At 35.0% G+C, this 18,889-nt stretch overlaps 2 protein-coding genes and 1 long non-coding RNA gene across 3 annotated transcripts; all 3 read left to right on the top strand.

The window, feature by feature from the left end:
• Window positions 1-1,162: 1,162 nt before the first annotated feature.
• On the top strand, window positions 1,163-12,531 carry LOC135078772 (lysozyme-like). The gene is made up of 4 exons (XM_063973327.1): window positions 1,163-1,327; window positions 7,770-7,955; window positions 10,589-10,662; window positions 11,998-12,531. The coding sequence occupies exons 1-4, from the start codon at window positions 1,261-1,263 to the stop codon at window positions 12,145-12,147; spliced, it is 477 nt and encodes a 158-aa protein (XP_063829397.1). The 5' UTR covers window positions 1,163-1,260; the 3' UTR covers window positions 12,148-12,531.
• Window positions 12,532-14,354: 1,823 nt separating this feature from the next.
• Window positions 14,355-15,484, top strand: LOC135078431 (uncharacterized). Its single transcript, XR_010258603.1, has 2 exons — window positions 14,355-14,688; window positions 15,241-15,484. It is a non-coding gene; the product is annotated as an uncharacterized LOC135078431 (long non-coding RNA).
• Window positions 15,485-15,729: 245 nt separating this feature from the next.
• LOC135078771 (lysozyme-like) lies at window positions 15,730-18,626 on the top strand. The gene is made up of 4 exons (XM_063973326.1): window positions 15,730-16,816; window positions 17,294-17,470; window positions 17,863-17,936; window positions 18,452-18,626. Exons 1-4 carry the CDS (start codon window positions 16,762-16,764, stop codon window positions 18,590-18,592), a joined length of 447 nt encoding a protein of 148 aa, XP_063829396.1. The 5' UTR covers window positions 15,730-16,761; the 3' UTR covers window positions 18,593-18,626.
• Window positions 18,627-18,889: the final 263 nt, after the last annotated feature.

Genomic DNA, 18,889 nt, shown 5'->3' with positions numbered 1-18,889 from the left:
ATTTTGCAGATTTATCCTGGACCTAATACTTGAGTAATATAACAAAATAACGGACCTACTTACAAGAAATATGACACATAAGTAACAGGACATTGTCAACAATCTCCATCAGGGAATGCAAGGTCAGCTAGGCTTCTTTGTCATCATCCTCATCATCAGTATACTCTCCCGTATCCTGCAGAAGTGAAATAGTGACACTCGTAAATCCCCCTACAAAGGTACTATAATTTCTTAAGCCATACTTATTATACTTAATGTCTGCTTAAGTATATGCTGGACTTTGAATTGACTTCTGTCTGAGCTTTGCTACAGAATATGTAAGTAAGAAGTACCTACTTATTACAAGTCTCAATTAGGTGCTAATCTACTTTGGTTTCCGCCCATCTTACTAAAATATCGCCCGCCCACCGTACTGAAGGGCGTATACTTGACCTATTGTTTATAGCTGCTTAACCTCGATGGTTGAAAACCTAACTGACCAACAAAGTTTGCACTGCACCACGCTAACATTCCTTTACACCTTTTGTGTTTTGTATGACATCACAAAGGCATGACGTCACTAACACGTCACATCTAAAACAGATGACGCGATAGCAATTATAAAATAAATGCAGTTCCTAGTATGATTTATGGGCATTCGGTATGAAATTATCCTGGACATTGTTGAATGTCATTTTGGATGTCTTAAAATAAGAATGCCTTATACCTGATAATAATACATAATTTCTGGGAATTATCAATTTAAAAACAAGTGTTGGGATTTACCAAAGTAAGATTAAATTAGATTTCATCTCTAAGGTCATTTATTAAGAAAATGTATGCGTGCCCTTATATTGCTCTTTGTATGCTAAATTACATTTTCCAAATGGTGAACCTGTAATTTTTGAGGACATCTCGTCGATATACATACCTATGAATCTAGAAATGATACATAAAGATACCTACAAGAACAGACGTTTTAGCTACGCAAACTTGACCGCTAATTTTCTGTAAGAACCGTACCTCTGGATCTATGATTTAAATACTGTAATCCGTTTTTAGGTTTTTACACAGTAAGCCTATAATCTCAATAAGAGGAAATCATCAAACTGGCCATAATAAATATGAATTCCAATAAAAATTTCACACAGCACTGTGAATCCCATCCATATAAGTCGATCGTGGCCTCGGCCGCCGCCAGTCGACCGCAGTGCGCGAGCAACTTCGTCGCGAACCTAGCATTTAGTTTTGTTTTTACTTTTTTAAATTTTAATCGACGCAATGGCGTCCGCCGTGATCAAGTTCAGTGCCATATTAATGTTAATCGCCGTGTGCGCCGCCGATGTCTGTTAGTATACCGCATTTTTTTACATATTTTTAAAGTTAAGCTAGACTAGATTACTTACCTTAAACCTTTTTTGCAATATCGCAACATTTTTGATGAGTTAGTGCTATTATTTAAGTGAAACAGGTACATAAAAATGCTTCATGGCCTATTTGTGGAAGCACTGCACGAAAGCTTTGCTAGAAAAAAAGCCTTATAATACTCTATTTAAATTAAAAGACAATCGATCAATCAAGACATTCAGTGATGACCAATACCTATATTTACAATATTTATCTTAACTGACCCACGGTTCAACTGCTAAATTATGTGAGTGTTGATTAAAAACTTCTCTAATGACATAATGTCAGTTTTTAGTTAATCTTCAAACTTTTAATATAGCTTTTTTTAACACACTAAGATAAAAGGATCACTCGTATTTACCTACCGTCCAATTTTATTGAACAACTTGACATAAAATTATCATAATCTTCGTTTACACAAAAGTAATGCCTACTTTGCTGATCTCAAAGGTAACTTTATGAATATTTAATGCCAAGTTATTCACTTTATAGCAAGTTTAACCTTGTAAGAAAACTTTTTTTCAATTCATACCATAAAAATAAAGCGTGATGAGTAAATCGTTATTATTAATACTTATAAGTTTTAACATTTTATAAGCATTTTTAGGCGCTGTTAACTTTGAGTGTAAATTATTTAAATAAAAAGACAAATTTTTTAAAGCTTATTCAATTAATGAAAAAGCTTTTCTTACGAATAGGTAAACCGATAATAAACCGATCTTTGTAAATGTTAAATGCCTAAAAACTTGGTTTAAAGATTTTTTTAAAGTTTTGTAGACAAGTTTAAGTAGTTTGTGATTGCATTTAAAAAAAACCTACAAGTAGATTTACATTTGACTTCCGCAATACAGCATAAATAATGACGATTAAAATGATCATAAACATCGAACCTGAGACAACTCAATGCTGACAAACATCGCATAATGACAGTTTAATGCAGTATTTATTGCAAATTAATTTCCAATCAATTACTCACCATTGTTAGTGATATGATCAGTATAATTATCGTGAAATAATCATAAACAATTATGTAGCGAAGTTAAAATTATAACGCCTGTTTTAATTGTTGCAATTTGTTTCTATTAACTACGTCGCTTTAAACTAGGTGTTCATTGTCAAGCAAGAACTTGTGTCAGTTTAATTAATTAAATTACTAGTTGTCAAAAGCTAGTTTTTGGAACTAGTCTTACATGCACTTAAAAACAAAATAAGTAACTTAATATTTCATTTTCTATTTGTCGCAGTTCGCAATATAGGTAGTAGGTTTCAAAGTCGTATAATTTTAGAATTAAATAAAAAGAAGATGCGCATTTTTCTCACTATCTACATACCTACTTAATGTTTGTTTGTGTGTCAAGTGTCCGTGATGCGGTCAAGTGCTTGACATTGACACATAACGCAATTTAAATGCAAACAGTCAGTGTTAGGCTAAATATTGCTAAATTCTACTCTGAGAGACAGATCATGTACCTACAATTGTAGTTACATACGCAAAAGCTCAATATAAAATTAATACAGAATATCCTATATGTGCAAAAGTACAATATACCTGTCTTTGATAAATACAAAATAAATGAGTCGTACCACATAGGGCATTCGCTTGACGAATACTTACCTATGTCTAGCATTCTTTCATGAACCTTACCTACACGCCACAGATAAGTAATAGTACCAAGCCTACGCTTTATACGAGTATGCTCACTGAAAAAAAATTCAGTACAGCACAGAGAAAAGGAATAATTTTCAATAGAAAAAAGCTTAGCTCCAAAATGTTTTTCTTTATAAATACTTCGCTCTATGAAGCGATAGCGAAATTTGATCTCAGGAAAGTTACATTTTCTAGAGGGACAGCAAAGTATTCTTGATTTTACTAGTTTTAAACATAGTATACAGTTGGTCCAGGATCCTAGCTGAAGACCTAATTAAAATATCCAGCTATCATGGCAATAAAGGCGTCCGGCTGCGACCGGTTCAGGACTAGACCTGATACTCGTCCGACGACATAGTTTTCTTGTTCATTATAGATTTAAAAAATACAAGAAGGCTGTATAATGTAGCTTCACACAGTTACTGTGCAGTTACTTTGTTTTGCAAAAATCGAATACTCGTGAAATCGATTTAAAATCGTTGAGATGAATCACTAGAATAGAATGTGAATTTATTAATATTGCATTAGTATTTTTATGTTTGCGTTGTTAATTATGAACCGGCCTTTGTTAGTATTGGTTTCTAAAGTTGTTCCTTTTTAAATTTTTAATGAACTTAGTTGTTTTCTACAATATTGACTACACGCAACTCGACACTCTAAAAGTACCTATCTATTGGAAAAAAACCGGCCAAGTGCGAGTCGGACTCGCGCACCGAGGGTTCCGTACAAACCTGCAAGGTTTACAAAGTTCGTTCATTACGACAATCGAGTCATAACTATGGTATTTTTATTGCAAAATGAAATTCATAAGTTTATATTTATTAAAAAATATATATTTTGTAATGTAACTAAAAATTTAAGGTTTTCGGAATTTTTCCTTTATGTGTGCTATAAAACGTTGCTTCATGCCAAATTTCAAGATTCTAGGTCGACTGGAAGTACCCTTTAGGTTTTGATTCCCTTGCGAGTACTTGCGAGTTTCAAAATGCAGCTTAAATTGCTGTTTCTTTTGATTGCGTTGACATAGAAGTTTGATTTTGTTACAGCTTAAAGGTATTATAGACCTGAGTATTTGGTATGAATTTCAATTTAATACCTCTACGCGTTTATGAGGAAATGGGTAGTAAGTTTAAAATTATTAAAAAAATATATATTATGTGATGTAACTAAAAATTTATGGTTTTCGTAATTTTTCCTTTATCTATGCTATAAGACGTTGCTTCGTACCAAATTTCAAGATTCTGAGTTCACGGGAAGCACCCTGTAGGTTTTGATTCCCTTGCAAGTGTCGAAAATTTGCGGCATAAACGGCTGTATCTTTTGATTGCGTTGGCTTAGAAGTTTGATTTTTTCACAGCTTCAAGGGACAGTAGACCTGAGTAATTGATATAAATTTCAGCTTCATACCTCCACGCGTTCCTGAGAAAAAGGGTCTTGACAGACGGACGGACAGACGGACAACAAAGTGATCCTATAAGGGTTCCTTTTGAGGTACGGAACCCTAAAAACTAACATTATTTAGATATAGCACGGTAGATATCTTTTATTTATCCTTTCTTTCATAAAAAAATAAATAAATAAATAAAATAAAACTTTTTTACATGGTACATACACCCACCCACTCACACATTGAGTGCAGAGGATAAATTAACAATTTCAAATTCTATTGTACCCACAGATGCACAAATTGACAAGCCAGTTATAACAGCACCTCATTTATTTTCCCTAGCATCCGTGTGTCTTCTTTGTATCTAATTTCCTTATTTACGACAACCGCAACCGGACCTCGATCCCTATCAATATTATACCTATGTTACTCGTATTTATCTTAATAACATAAATGATGAATATGACCTGTTGATCTGCCTAGATCTACAGCCAATCTGAAACTAATTAAGACAGGAAGAAATAAATAAATTGGTCTAGATCGGAGTTCATAACGGTCTTTTTAAACTTGTATTAGTTAATAAAACTTTTAAACATTCAAAATATTAAATGTAGGTAACCGTAAAGTTTGGTAACAGGATTCTTTTTTGTGAGGGGTTATTTAATATTTTGGGTGAAGTTTAGGATTCATTTTAGGTCTGCACCCAAATAACATAGATACTTTTTTTACAATTTTGACGCAGGAGCACCTCATTGTCACATGTTCTGGAAGAAAATTCTGAAAATTACGTGAAAATCTCGCTCTTGATATGAATAACCACTAAATATTGGCACCACAATTTACTTTACTTACAGCGTTTAAACAAAACATTGTGTTCTTACGTAAATTAGAAAATTCAACTCTACTATTATACATATAAAAAAACCCATTTAACTTAAACTAGTCATAGCGCTGATAATTTCCATCGTATCATTAATCTCAATTATTATACAATGCTTTGCAAATTGTGGCTAGGCAAATAGCGCGAAAATGTACGGAAGCTCGTATAATAAGTACGCGGAATAAACTCCGATTACATCGTGTCGGAAAACCACAATAAAGGTGTGTACAAACTAGAGTAGACTTTGTTGTCGTAATATTTCACCACTGCTGAACATAGGCCTCCCCCAATGCAATGCTTTCCATGTTGCCCGGTTGGTAGCGGCCTGCGTCCAAAGGCTTCCTGCTACCTAAAAGCTTGAAAAATAACAATTAATCTGGTGAGATACAGGCCAAGAGCTTCCTCGTTGTATTGTGTTCCTTTTTCCTTTTGAGCTACGGATCCCAAAAATATTTCTAACTATATGCACTTTTCGTAAAGTTTCCCATTGAATCTTTTTTTTTTTAATGTTTCTTAAAACAATAAGAATTTAAGTATACATGAGAGTTAAGTTTATTTGTTTATCATCTACTTAGTTGGCATGCACCTTAAAATTTGATAAGCATCAAGTTGAACGAATCATTTCCTACAGTACCAGGAGGTACTTAAATGCTGTTTCGTTGTTTTTTTTACTCTAATCGTCTCCAATTACGCATTTTCACAACCGGAATTGTACTCTAATAGATTTTGGCACTAATTAATAACTAGATTTCAATGACGAACTAATTTCGACTAATAGTCTCAAAAATATCGAAAATGGAAAACAATCTTTAAGGGAATTTCATTCATTTGATCAAATTCATTTAATTCCACATACTTTTCTTACTTCGAGATGAGAAATATCTAATTAACAGGATTTAACATGATTATTTTCAATGGAGATTGATTAGATCCACTCTATTTTATTCTTTAGGACTTTCCTTGCTTTGTCTTGGGAAACACAGATGTTTAAAAATAAATAAAAAAACTCTTATTGATCGAAATTTTTTGGCGTAACGTTATGCAATTATTGGAATGATGACGTCTATTGTATAATGATCATTGTCATCATTTGTTTGCATAGTTGTACTCGTAATATCTTAGCCTATTTAGTTACAACGCGTCTTTTGTTGTCCAGTAAAAACCAATACGTTTAGCTACTTACAGTTAGCTGCTCATGAATGTCCTAACGCCCGTATTCACAAACATCACTATGATGGACGCACAGGGTGACATACGAACCAATCACAGAGCTCTATTTAACGTTGTGCGTTCGATTTTCTGCTTCACTTAAGCAAGCATCGTTTGCGAATACAGGCGTAAGATCTTGTTGTAAACCTTCCCTGTACTCTTGTAAATCGAAAAGGCCGATGAATTTCATCGCTTTATCATGTGGTCACACCGACACGATGCAATGTCCATTCTAAATTCGTTCTGGCAAAGTTTTCGGATCTTCGCATTGTTAACGTAATTACTTTTTCTCTAATTTGCGACGTTTTCTATGCCTCGAGAATATCAGACTCCTGTGAGAGGTAGGGACATCTACAATCTGGTAAAGGTCTCGGGAAGAGCCTGGATGCAGGCAGCCCTGGACCAGTCGTTATGGAAACCTTGGGGAAGGCTTTTGTGAATGTGTGGAGTCTTAAGCGTCGCTTAGACCCCACTATTTCATCTATTGTTTGCTTGAGAAGAATGAAACCTTCGAAGTTGCCTTCGTTCTTCGGAAGCCCATAAAATATAGAGCTTTAAATCCTCTCCATATTATACGTTATTTTGTTCTCCAGAAAGCAAACAATAAGTACTTACTTGTACATTTTTATGTACAAATGTGTCATCTTGGTTAAACTTGGACAAGGTCCAGTGAGTAGAAGCGCCTTGACCCCATCGGCGATTTACGCTCAAGATAGCGGATGTATGGATTTACCAGACATTCCGATTTTACACGTTTCGAGGTGAATACTAAGGACTCTGGAATGATATTTCAAGGGTACTTTGTGGTCATACGGTCAACAATTTCTTGTGAAAAATAGTGACGACATACTTTTAGGTAGAAGTCACAACACTATATTCTGCATTTTACTTTTAATTGGTTTAATTTGAGTTGAAGCTTAACTATTTACTGTGGTACTAAGCAAACACCTACTACGGTATATCCCTAATTTAAACTCACTGTGCATCTTATGTAGTAGTTTGTAATTAATAGGTGTGATTTGCAGCAAAAATGTATTTAATGTGCAGTCGACTCTACAATTTAGTTAATGCCTCCTTTAAAATTGAATGTCAATAATTACCTAAATATAATAATGACACATTGTTTAAAATAGTCACGGTCCAAGCTGCGAGCAGTCATTAATTAAGACTCTAGAACACCAAGTAAAGGCTCTGGAGGAGCAGTTCATGATAGACTCAATAAAAAAACATATCTTAACTTATATTCTTTCTGATTCCAGCTGAACTCAGAGGCAACCCGCAGCCTGTCACAGAGGTGTGCCTCGGCTGCATCTGCCAGGCCGTGTCAGGCTGCCAGAGCAGCGGCTGCCAGGGCGACCACTGCGGCCTCTTCCACATCACCTGGCCCTACTGGGCGGATGGCGGCAAGCCCACCATCAACAACCTGCCGGCTGACCATCCAGATGGTAAGCAAAAGCCATGTTAATGCAAGGGGCATTTACAATTGAAGACTTGAGAATCAATCGCCTTGTAATACCTATTTTACATATTGAAATTATTTTATAAATTATCTGTATTGTATAACTTGTTGGCGCGTTGGACTTTCTTTGAGCTTTCAAGCAGATTATAAATAAATAAATACGTAAGATGAAGTAAGATTCCTTCCCAGGTTCGATTCCTCACTTCACTTGTTAGTTTTTCTTTTCAAGAACCAGAGTGAATTGCCATTTTGTATAATTCAAAACTAAAATTCATCCAATTTCTAACATTTTGAACTCATATTAGGTATTCAAACTTTTGCTAATACAATGCCTATACTTAAATTAGATTTATGATCCGTAAAATTATTCACAAATAATAATTCTTACTTCTTACTCAAGGTTGCTAAGACGGAACCAGTTTTATATTTATGTTTAGTAGGTAACTGGGTAATATTCAAATATACCTACTAACACAAAGTAACATGGAACCTACTTATACAAAAAACTAAAAAGACATGTTTCCAAAACATTCTATAAAAGATTGTCCACAATCCAGTTTTTTAAATAACTTGAAGAAAATAAAAGTTTTAATGTTATTAAGCTTACTCATTTTATTGTTATATGACATTGAAAGAAACATGTGCTTGCGCATAGATTTGACCTTTTGCTGTTCACAGGAAAAACCATTATTGTGACCTTTGACATTTTACTATAGCCAATTTAGATAATTCTTTATACCGTAATTTAGAACAAAACTAAATATTTAATATGAATACAATTTATCAAAATAAATAACTACAAGTACATTATAGCACTTCTCCAATTGCCCCAAAATATTAGGTAAGGCAAAGGCAAAAGATTTAGTTTGTCTAACGCCCGTATTCACAAACGATGCTTGCTTAAGTGAAGCAGCAAATCGTACACACAGCGTTGAATATAGCTCTGTGATGAGGTTCATGTGTCACCCTGTGCGTCCACGCGCGCTGTGAGACTTAATTAATAGTAACTAATGTTTGGGTACTTCTCATTTACACTCAAATTTGATGGTCACACAATAATAGTTCATAAACGGTATAAGTTAGAACAATAACTTTGGAATCAGATGATAAAATATCTATTTAGCTACATACAAAATAAATTTTATCGTAATAGAAGCAAAAATAATACGAAAAAATCACATGAAACGATAAAAAACGGGGTCATTTTTCGCGTTCTCATCGTGTCACACCTTCGGTTGCAATGAAACATTTGGTTACTGCATTCACAATTTTCATTCAATTTGTGTGTAGCATATACTAAAATCATCGTAATTAAATATACTTTCCACACAATAGTCAAAAAAATATCTTCTTATAATAATTTTGAATTGAGAAAGCGAAATACGTTGGTCACACGATTTTAGGTACCTAAAATTTTGAGTAATAATACAAGATTGCCGTTAAACCGAACACCAGCAACCCATCACAGCATTCTATTCGGTTAACGTCAGTCGCGCTTCGACCATTGGGGAGGTGAGATAGGTCAATCGTCTCTCCGCGAAAAAAATACGTAACTTTTTGTGATTATCCATAGATATACCGTCGCTTGCTTGAACAATATTTTCTACCTCTAAAATTTAAACAATTTAATTGAAACTTTGCCATTGAAAACTTAACATGTTAGACTTATTTGTGTAGTATTCAACTTGAACCGTTAAATTCAAATTTAAGCATAATTCATAAAAAACTAAAATTTTCGTCACCTTCGTGGCATCACCTTCGTGGTGTTTTATACACGAAGGTGATTTTAGGCCACGAAAGTGATTTTTTGCTTTGGTTTATTTTAAAACATAGTGACTGGTGTTTATGTTTTTACAATATTTTAATAACTAATAAATTATACGTGGTAAGTAGTACATCAATAAATAAATAAGGGCCTCGTATTTTTGTTGTCTGTCTGTATGACTGTATGTATGTCTGTATATGTGACTGTGTATCTGTTTTGTAAGATAAATTTAATCTGAAGTTTGAGTTAAAAGTTGGCGAAAATACGAGGCCCTCTGGCCTAAATAAAAAAAATATTTTTGTTGAGGGACTGATAATCAGTTAGAGTTCTTTTTTATTGAGGTACTGATAATCCGTTTTTTGCTTCTTTAGCATTTCAGAATGCCACCAGTGTCACCCTTAAAATCAATTGCGTAGAATCTTGTAACTTAGTAGGTGACGTAATCGGTAAAATTTTATTTTGTATTTAAGTAGGTACCTATTTATATTATGTTATTGCTATTTATCTATGAAAATAAGACAAAATACATGTTTTATAAACACTTAAGAGTCATTTACAGTAGTAAAGTTTGAAAAAATTATTGCTGTGAAGTACAGAATCACTTTCGTGGCATCAAAAAATTCAAAACGTTAAAGCTTCCAAACGAGACTCACTATTTGACTGATTTATTGAGAATACAATCTTCACATCAAGCGCTACAATTTTTGTTTACAAAAAGTTGAAATAAGTTAGAAATAAAATTCGCCACGAAGGTGACGATGAGAACCGTGGCGATGAGAAATACCCGTTTGCGAAAATGAGCGTAAGAAACGTTTTAAGCCAGTTTAATTTATGTAAATATTTATAATTTTCAGCATTCTCAAGCTGTGCCAACGACCCCTACTGTGCAGCCAGGACCGTCCAGAACTACATGGCCAGATTCGGACAGGTAATTAAAATTTATAAAATTTGTAACACACAGGTCTATCATTACATTATTCTATCATTGGATTAAGTATAGTATTAATCCACCAAAAACTTTAATGTAAAATGCTGACAAAACGAGACCCATGGCTCGCACCATCAAAATGTAGAGCCAAGCTTCTAACGCCCGTATTCACAAACATTACTATGAGGTCTCACAGTGCGCGTGGACGCACGGGGTGACACACGAACCAATCACAGAGCTCTATTCAACTCTGTGCGTTCGATTTCCTGCTTCACATAAGCAAGCATCGTTTGTGAATACGGGCGTAAATCTACGCACCCTCTTCACAAACTCTACTTACTCAACTTTCGTTACTTCAAACTATTGAGAAAAGTAATGCACAGTGAATGAGGTAGCGAAAAGGCCAAGCTAAGGAGCTGGCACATCGAAACTCACGAGTTTTTAATAAATATTCGAACTTAAAAGTGGGTGTGGAATAGTGTGAATGTCACATCTGCACTTATAATACATAATAGGTAACTATAATGCGTGTGTTTTGATCACGTTAAGATGCAAATTATACTATGTCACCACATTAACATACTAAGCCAGCACTGACATCATCTGGGTGGCCTTAAATATCATTGGGCGAAACAAAAGCCAACAAATTATTATTCGATTGCTCGTCGATTCATTCAGGGATCGAGACAAGGTTGTATTTGTTTATTTAAAACCGAATGACCCGTCATACAAAAGCTCATTCGTTAAGACATCATACTTATGAGCGAAGCCATCTAAATATTATTATGAGTAAGAAATAAACAGTAAGATGCGTTAAAGAAGCTCAAACTAGAAAAATAGACAAAGGTCAAGGACAGAATCTCGGTTTATAAATGCAATTAGCTTTCCGCCCGCGGCTTCGCCCGCGTGGAATTTTGTCTGTCACAGAAAAACATTATCGCACGCGTCCCTGTTTCAAAAAAATGGGATAAAAACTATCCTATGTCCTTTCCCGGGACTCAAACTATCTCTATGCCAAATTTCATCAAAATTGGTTCAGTGGTTTTGGCGTGAAATAGAGACAGACAGACAGACAGACAGAGTTACTTTCGCATTTACAATATTAGTTAGTATAGATGTTTTGTAGAATAGACTAATACCTGTTTGAAACAACATTAAAATAAAAACTTTTGAACTCTTGAACTCTTGAACCTACGTATGTGTTTAAGTCGAGTTTTCGATGTCGTTTCCTAAGACTTCCCAAATCCTATTTGCGCCTCAAATCCCTTCCTTAATTTTCAACCTAAACCCGTTCACTGCTGGCAACTAACATTAAAAACCTGTTTCATTTTCCAGGACTGCAACGGAGACGGCCAGGTGAACTGCTACGACTACATGGCCATCCACAAGCTGGGAGGCTACGGGTGCAAGGGTGCTGACCTGCCCTTCGCTTACGTCAATGTATTCAACCAATGCGTGGCCGCAGTCGCCGCCCAACAAGGCTAGAAACTCTACAATGACGCAGCAAGTGGTGTGACCTAGGGGCCTAATACGCAAAACTTTTTTTTGTATTCAGCCAGCATTTGTCAACTTTGGATGGAGAAACTTTATTCACAAGGATTTATTCAAAATGGAATGAAAATACTTTCCACCCATTAATTTTTTTATTTTACTTTTTAAATGTTTTGCGGGATTGGGCCTCAATTCTGACTGAGAACAATATTTTTTTTATGACCCATCATTAATTTTCAAGAATAAAAAATATCACAAACTGTTTAGTAGATAAATAAGTATGAAAAGAATACTCGTGCTTTTTTTTCAAGTTTAGGTTGTAACTAGTCTTATGTTTAAGAAATGAGAGAAAAACAATAAACATTGATTTTTTCAGTACCTAAAATAAAAACTCCAAACTATGTTTATTGAAATAAAAGAGATAAATAAATTAAAAGAATTGGAATCATTTATCTGCCTGCCTGTTCAACGTTAATAACCCTTCCTATCCAACCTTAGCGTACAGTTCTTCTTCTTCACTTGTTTATCACAAGGTAATGGTTGTAGAGACTTGAGTTTTTAAAGTATAGAAGCATGTGAAATCGTATCAAAATCATCGAATTGGTCTTCATAGAGTTATGCCCGTTTTCACCATCAATCCCTAATTTTTGACCCCTATGATAACACATCAGGAATTTTGTTTTCAAAGGGGTCACTTAATAAAAAATAGGGATTGATGGTGAAAACGGCCATTGGAGCCCTAGAGACCTAGGTCTCTAGAGTTAGAGACCTAGAGTTACAGTTCACATTCATAAAGTTCTTTATAGTCAAACACCAGGGTTATGACCTCAGTTTCAGTTGTAAACCACACAATAGAATAGTTAAGAAGAAGATAAAAATACGTAATTGATTCAACTCCACAATATTGGAAAACTCTAAAAATAGCAGACACAGTGACATATTTATTATTCGCTATGATTTGGGAATCGACAGTTGACAGAGTAGACTTGAAAACGATAGATAATATGAACTAATAATGGCGAATTTGTATTCTCAAAATGAGCCTACCTATACACCCACGAAGTTTGTCTAACATTCCACCAAACACCTTGTATATTCTTAGTCCGCCTGGCCAACTATCACCATCTAAGTGCTAAGTTTATTCCCATAACAACAACTTAAAAAGCATTTTATTTTATTTTATTTTTATTTTTCTTTATTCAGAAAACCACATTGTTGTCTTCCAGCAGTTTGAGTTAGAGATTCGAGCCAGGTCCTCTGTGGTTGAGGATTCCGGATGAAGCTCGCGCTTCGCTAAGTAAATACTGGTACTCAAATGCCCAAGGTCAATGTGTCAAAATCATCCGGTTATTCACTGTTCATTTCGATTTGCATATAATGCTGAATTTATTATAGTTTAGTCCCCTTGTCGACTTTATTACTCAAACACATTTTTTGCTCATCAACATTTTGGCGACAGCTCCAATGGCACTTCTATTCTACCTACCCACGTCACGTAAAAATAGTTCATCCACAGTACAATGCATGCAAAAAAGTATAATGCCGTCTTTGATCAAAACTAGGTAGGTACCTACTTGTAACTTCAAATAATGAATGCCAATGAAAATCCAATAGCCCGTAGTTTTTACGCTTGGTTTTCGTTCTGGAACAAAATATTAACACAGAATGTGTCCCTATTTCATTCCCTTTATTACTTTTGCCGTAGGTACTCATTAAAAACTACAAAGAATTAATTTAATTACTTTGATTTATCTTCACTTTGTAAGCTGAAAGTTTATCGCGAACTGAACTGGGGTTTTCCGCAACATGGACGATATTGGACAACAACAAAATGAAATTAAACTAATAGGTAATGAATTGGAAACAAACAACATGTGTAGTTAATGATAGTGTTGACACATGCTTGCTTATCAATTTAGCTATAAAACGATTGAACAGTTTGTCTGTTTGTTTTTATGACAGAATAGGTAAATAGGAAAAGCACCAGTGCTACCTATGCTCGTAGATATATCGTTATTTCTGAAGATCTAGAAAATTAACTAATGTTAATCGTTAATTTAGCTTTATAGAGACTCCGTGAAGAAAAATTTGGTAACTTTTTATATCTTTCATTTCAATCTTTAGTTCACAAACTAGCACATCTTTAAGTATAAATTGTTGTATGTACTATTGTGTAACATATTATGTTTTAAATCCAAACGGGTGAAGCTGCGGTCTCACAACTAATGTTCAAATAAGTAATATTTTGAATCATAATATATTTAATTACCTAGCTGGTGCTATTATAAAATGCCGGACACCCTGATATCGCTGCTTTGTTTGTGAGAATTTGTTGGCAAATCATCTCTCTCGTTTAATTTATAGAGTTATCCTCAAAAAACATTCACACTAGATTCAGAACAATGAAGTCGTGGCAACTGTTTCTTCTAACTCTACTGCTGGTGCTAGTGACGGTGAAGAGCTATGAATCAAATCCAGAGAAATACTGTGGAAGGAGGTTGGCTCAAGTAAGGGCGGTGGTATGTGGTGACTCTGGTAAGTAAAAAAACATGTTCAATACATTTCCTAATATTTCAGTAACTTGTATTCAAACACATTGCGATTTAAATCTGTTGCATTGTGAGTTTCCTGTAAACAAACATTTTACACAAAAGTAGGCAAGTACAAAAGAATTGCAGTTTCGCCATGTGTAAGGCCCTCTCTCTAAGCTCTAGCTCTCCCACGGGACTCTCAACCTTAACTCGTTGGATTTCAGTAACGGCTAAGCTAATAACATAGATTCAATGATGAAAAGGAAACGAGTATTGATATCAGTCCTAAGCTGTCCTAAGACTTTCTTATATATACTTTCTTATAGCGCATTTATAACTTCTTTAACGTACCAACTTAACGTTTAAATCAAAACGTTCGACAGTAACTAAATAGATAGCGGAAAAACCAATGTTTTTATTGACGTCTTGAAATGTTTTTTGCATCGATCCACTGGTCGATCCTATAATAAAATTACTGAAGATTGATAATATACCTATTCCTATACCTATTCATTGTAAGGTTAGCTTGCTCATTGCTTTTTCCTAATTTTTACAGATGTCTTCCTGAACAGAAGAAGGAAGAGAAGCCTGCATGAAGAGTGCTGCGAAAGAGTGTGCACCCTGGAAGATATCCAAACATATTGTTAATTTTCATACTGCCAAGAGTGTAAACAGACCACGAATCAAATTGATACTAACTAATTGATATTAAACATCTACCCCATACTAAAAGTGCAATCAAACTATGTATTTTTAATAAGCTGAATGTTTTACAAATAAATGCAGATTACAAAAACTATTCATTACTTATTTTAATTCTACTATCCATGATCTGACACATCTTATTTATTTTGTTTATTTAGTATTTGAAAATACAACAAAGAATCATATTTTCATATCTACGTAGGTACCTAATTAGTACTAGTGGCCGCCCTCGTCTTCGTGCGGGTGGATCCCGTTTTACCCTCATAGGGGTTGAATTTTGCAAAATCCCGTCTTGGTGAGCACCTACATTCTAAAAGGAAACCCCATGCAAAAAAGACTCCTTGCACTTGTAGTTTCTGTGATGAATAAGTGAGTCAATCAGTGACCTTTCGCTTTTATAGATATAGATATCTTATTTTGATGCTTCTTAGATCAATTACTTAAAACAGCTTGCCAAAAGCTCCCGGATGCACGCAAAGTTCAAGCACACCGATGAATAAACCATAAGCCTCGCGTCCTAGATCCGCTAACAATAACACTGTAACAATAATGTGTTCAAAGAAAACACGACACAAAGTTAAGGGTCTCCCGTTAGCATTTATTTATTAACTACAATAATATCATACGGAAAAGATTGTTTGTATTGAACAGGCTCAGCAACTACCGGAACGCTTAGAATAATTTATTTCACCATTAAAATCCTATAAAAAGGCGATAAGTTTGCCGGGTAAGTAGTAGGTAATTCTTAGTTTGCAGTTTCCTTTATACTTAACTGGATCTTTATCCTAAATCCTAATAAATAAAATAACGGAATAATACCTACCTACAGGGTGTGTTTATCTTATCCTCTAGATTATATTTCGGTCACACGGTCGAACTTCATTATGTCCTTAGTTTTCACGAAGTTTTAGTTTTCAGCAAAATCGGCTTCAAGATCTTTCAGCATTTGTCGCTATTTTTTCGACTTGGCCAATCTCGCACACTTGAAAGTGTATCCATAAAAAGCTCTATACGGGGGACGCTTAACAAATTATAAGTAAACCACAACCACGGCGCATAATAAATAAAATAAAATGGATTGAATTTCTGATGATCTACGCCGTTATAATGATCCTATAGTTAGCCTGCGGTTATCTATCAACTGCCCAAAGTTTTTTACGCATATTTTTTCTCTATTCCAATTCTAAGAATAATGAGCATTCTGATTACTATTCAGTAAGTGAAATAAGAACAATCTGCGTGTACCTCAGTATTACTTGTGGATCCAAACAATATTAACATGTTTTTGCACACTGAATACTATTTGTACGTGATTGAAGTGGTGAATTTGCTAAATTAGTGCACTAGTTTTAAGTTTTATTAAGTTTTTACCATGCGGGTGCTGTATTTGATTGTGTTTATTGTGTTTTGTTTGTCTTCAGTGTGTGGTAAGTGATTTTTTAATTTATTTTGATGAAGTTACTGAAATTAGCTACAAATGGTAGCAGAGATTTTATTGTTTTCATTTTGTAAGTTTGTTAACAGTATTCGCTAGTTATTCTCTGGTAAATCCAACATAATTTGGGGTTATAATGAAGTAGGTGTTAAACTCACAACAATTTAATTACTTATATAGTGTATGTACTGTACTTGTTTACTTTTTAAATAATCTAATGAAAACACTCTAGCGTGCAGTCTACAGAATTTCTTTGCCTACGAATGAAGGGAAAACCATGAAATCTTAAATTATTTTCTATACCAAAAGTGGGATGATTTATGGTGGTGAATTTTCGGATAACTTTGAACGTTACATACATTCTTTTACTTATTTATTTTTTATTTTCTATCTACCTACAGTATTGAAGAGTACTTTTCCTTCATTATTTTTCTTATTACGAAATTACCACCTACTCTACCATTTTCAGGAGTGTACATAACGAACCTGAGCGGGGCATGTCTGCGGTGTCTCTGCCACGTGGCGGGCTGCGACATGTCGCACGGGTGCACTGATGGGTACTGCGGGCCCTTCTACATCTCCCGTGTGTACTGGGTGGACGCGGGGAGGCCTACGCTGCCCGAGGACAACCCAGACCGAGTGGAGGGTAAGATTGGCAGAGCATACTTATAAAGCTGATGATTTTATAGCTTAAACTAGCTTTTACCCGCGGCTTCACCCGCGTGAAATTTAGTTATTCACAGATCGTCATAAATTATATAGCCTATATGTTAATCTGTTATTATAACAATAATACTGTAAAGTTTCATCAAAATCCGTTCAGTAGTTTTTGCGTGAAAGAGTAACAAACATACAGTGTATCGCAATTATAATATTAGTAGGATTAAAATAAAGAATTTGAATTGAATTTGACTTAGTTCGCACAAGATACCTTCAGAAACAAAGACTTCCTTGCATAGTCCACTAATATTTTGAACCCATAACAATAAAGAATCTCTACCAACCAAAACTTCAAATTATTTTTATTTTATTTTTCAGCATTTGAGGACTGCGCTAAGGACTACTACTGCTCTATCAAGATTGTGGAAAACTACATGGCGAGATTTGGAAAGGTGAGCCATAAAAAGCTTGTTTAAAGCACGTTAGCTTCCGGAAATATTTTCCCGTCTAATATTTTAGCGCTCACCAGATGGCGCTAGTTTCTGAAAAAAATTGACGAGCAGCTGCAATCTATTGCCGCTTTTAGTCAAGTCTTGGCTAATTTCCGCATAATGTAAAATCGGCATCTGATTTTCATAACGGCCGGTCCTGCACTACTACCCGCGACCTACACCAGATCGTCGGTCCACCTAGTGGGGGCCTGCCCACTGTCTTCAGTCCCGTGGTCGCCACTCAACTTTTCTTTTTTTTTTTTTTAGTCTCTGTAAATTCTTTGTCTGTGAAAATCTTGTGAAAAGTCACGTGCGGAACGGTGAAGGCGTGGGACTGGTCGACTCGCGATCCATCCCCGATTAACAGTCACCACAATTATGATGAACCCACTCGTAAGCATAATTAGCTTACCACCAGGGGTTTAAAACGTTTTAACTATTCTTTAAAAACAATCTTATAATATTTGAATTTCCAGGACTGCAACAAGGACGGCGTGACGGACTGTTTCGACTACATGATGATCAACTACCACGGAGGGCGCGCGTGCACCGGCCCTCTCTTCCTCACCATGCATGGACTCCGATGGCTCAATAAATACAAGCAGTGCAAACTTTAATACCTTACAATAGACCCAATAAAGACTTCAATAATAAATAGGTCTTTTGAGAGCGTCGACTAAGGCTTCAATAAACTTTTGGAAGCGAATTTTTAAAATCTCGCTCGATTCAATGTCAGAATACATACAATTAGGTATATTTACCTACCCAAGTTTACACAACAACTTCTCGCTTACATTTAAAGTAGAAATTATAAAACTGTCATGTTATCGGAGCTGAATAACAGCCTTCTTTATTTTATTTCTTAACTAGCTGACCCGGCGAACTTTGTTCCGCCTTAATGGCAATAAATAAGC

Source organism: Ostrinia nubilalis, chromosome 15 (genome assembly GCF_963855985.1).
Source record: "Ostrinia nubilalis chromosome 15, ilOstNubi1.1, whole genome shotgun sequence".
NCBI lineage: Eukaryota > Metazoa > Arthropoda > Insecta > Lepidoptera > Crambidae > Ostrinia > Ostrinia nubilalis.
This window is presented reverse-complemented; position numbering and strand designations above follow the sequence as displayed.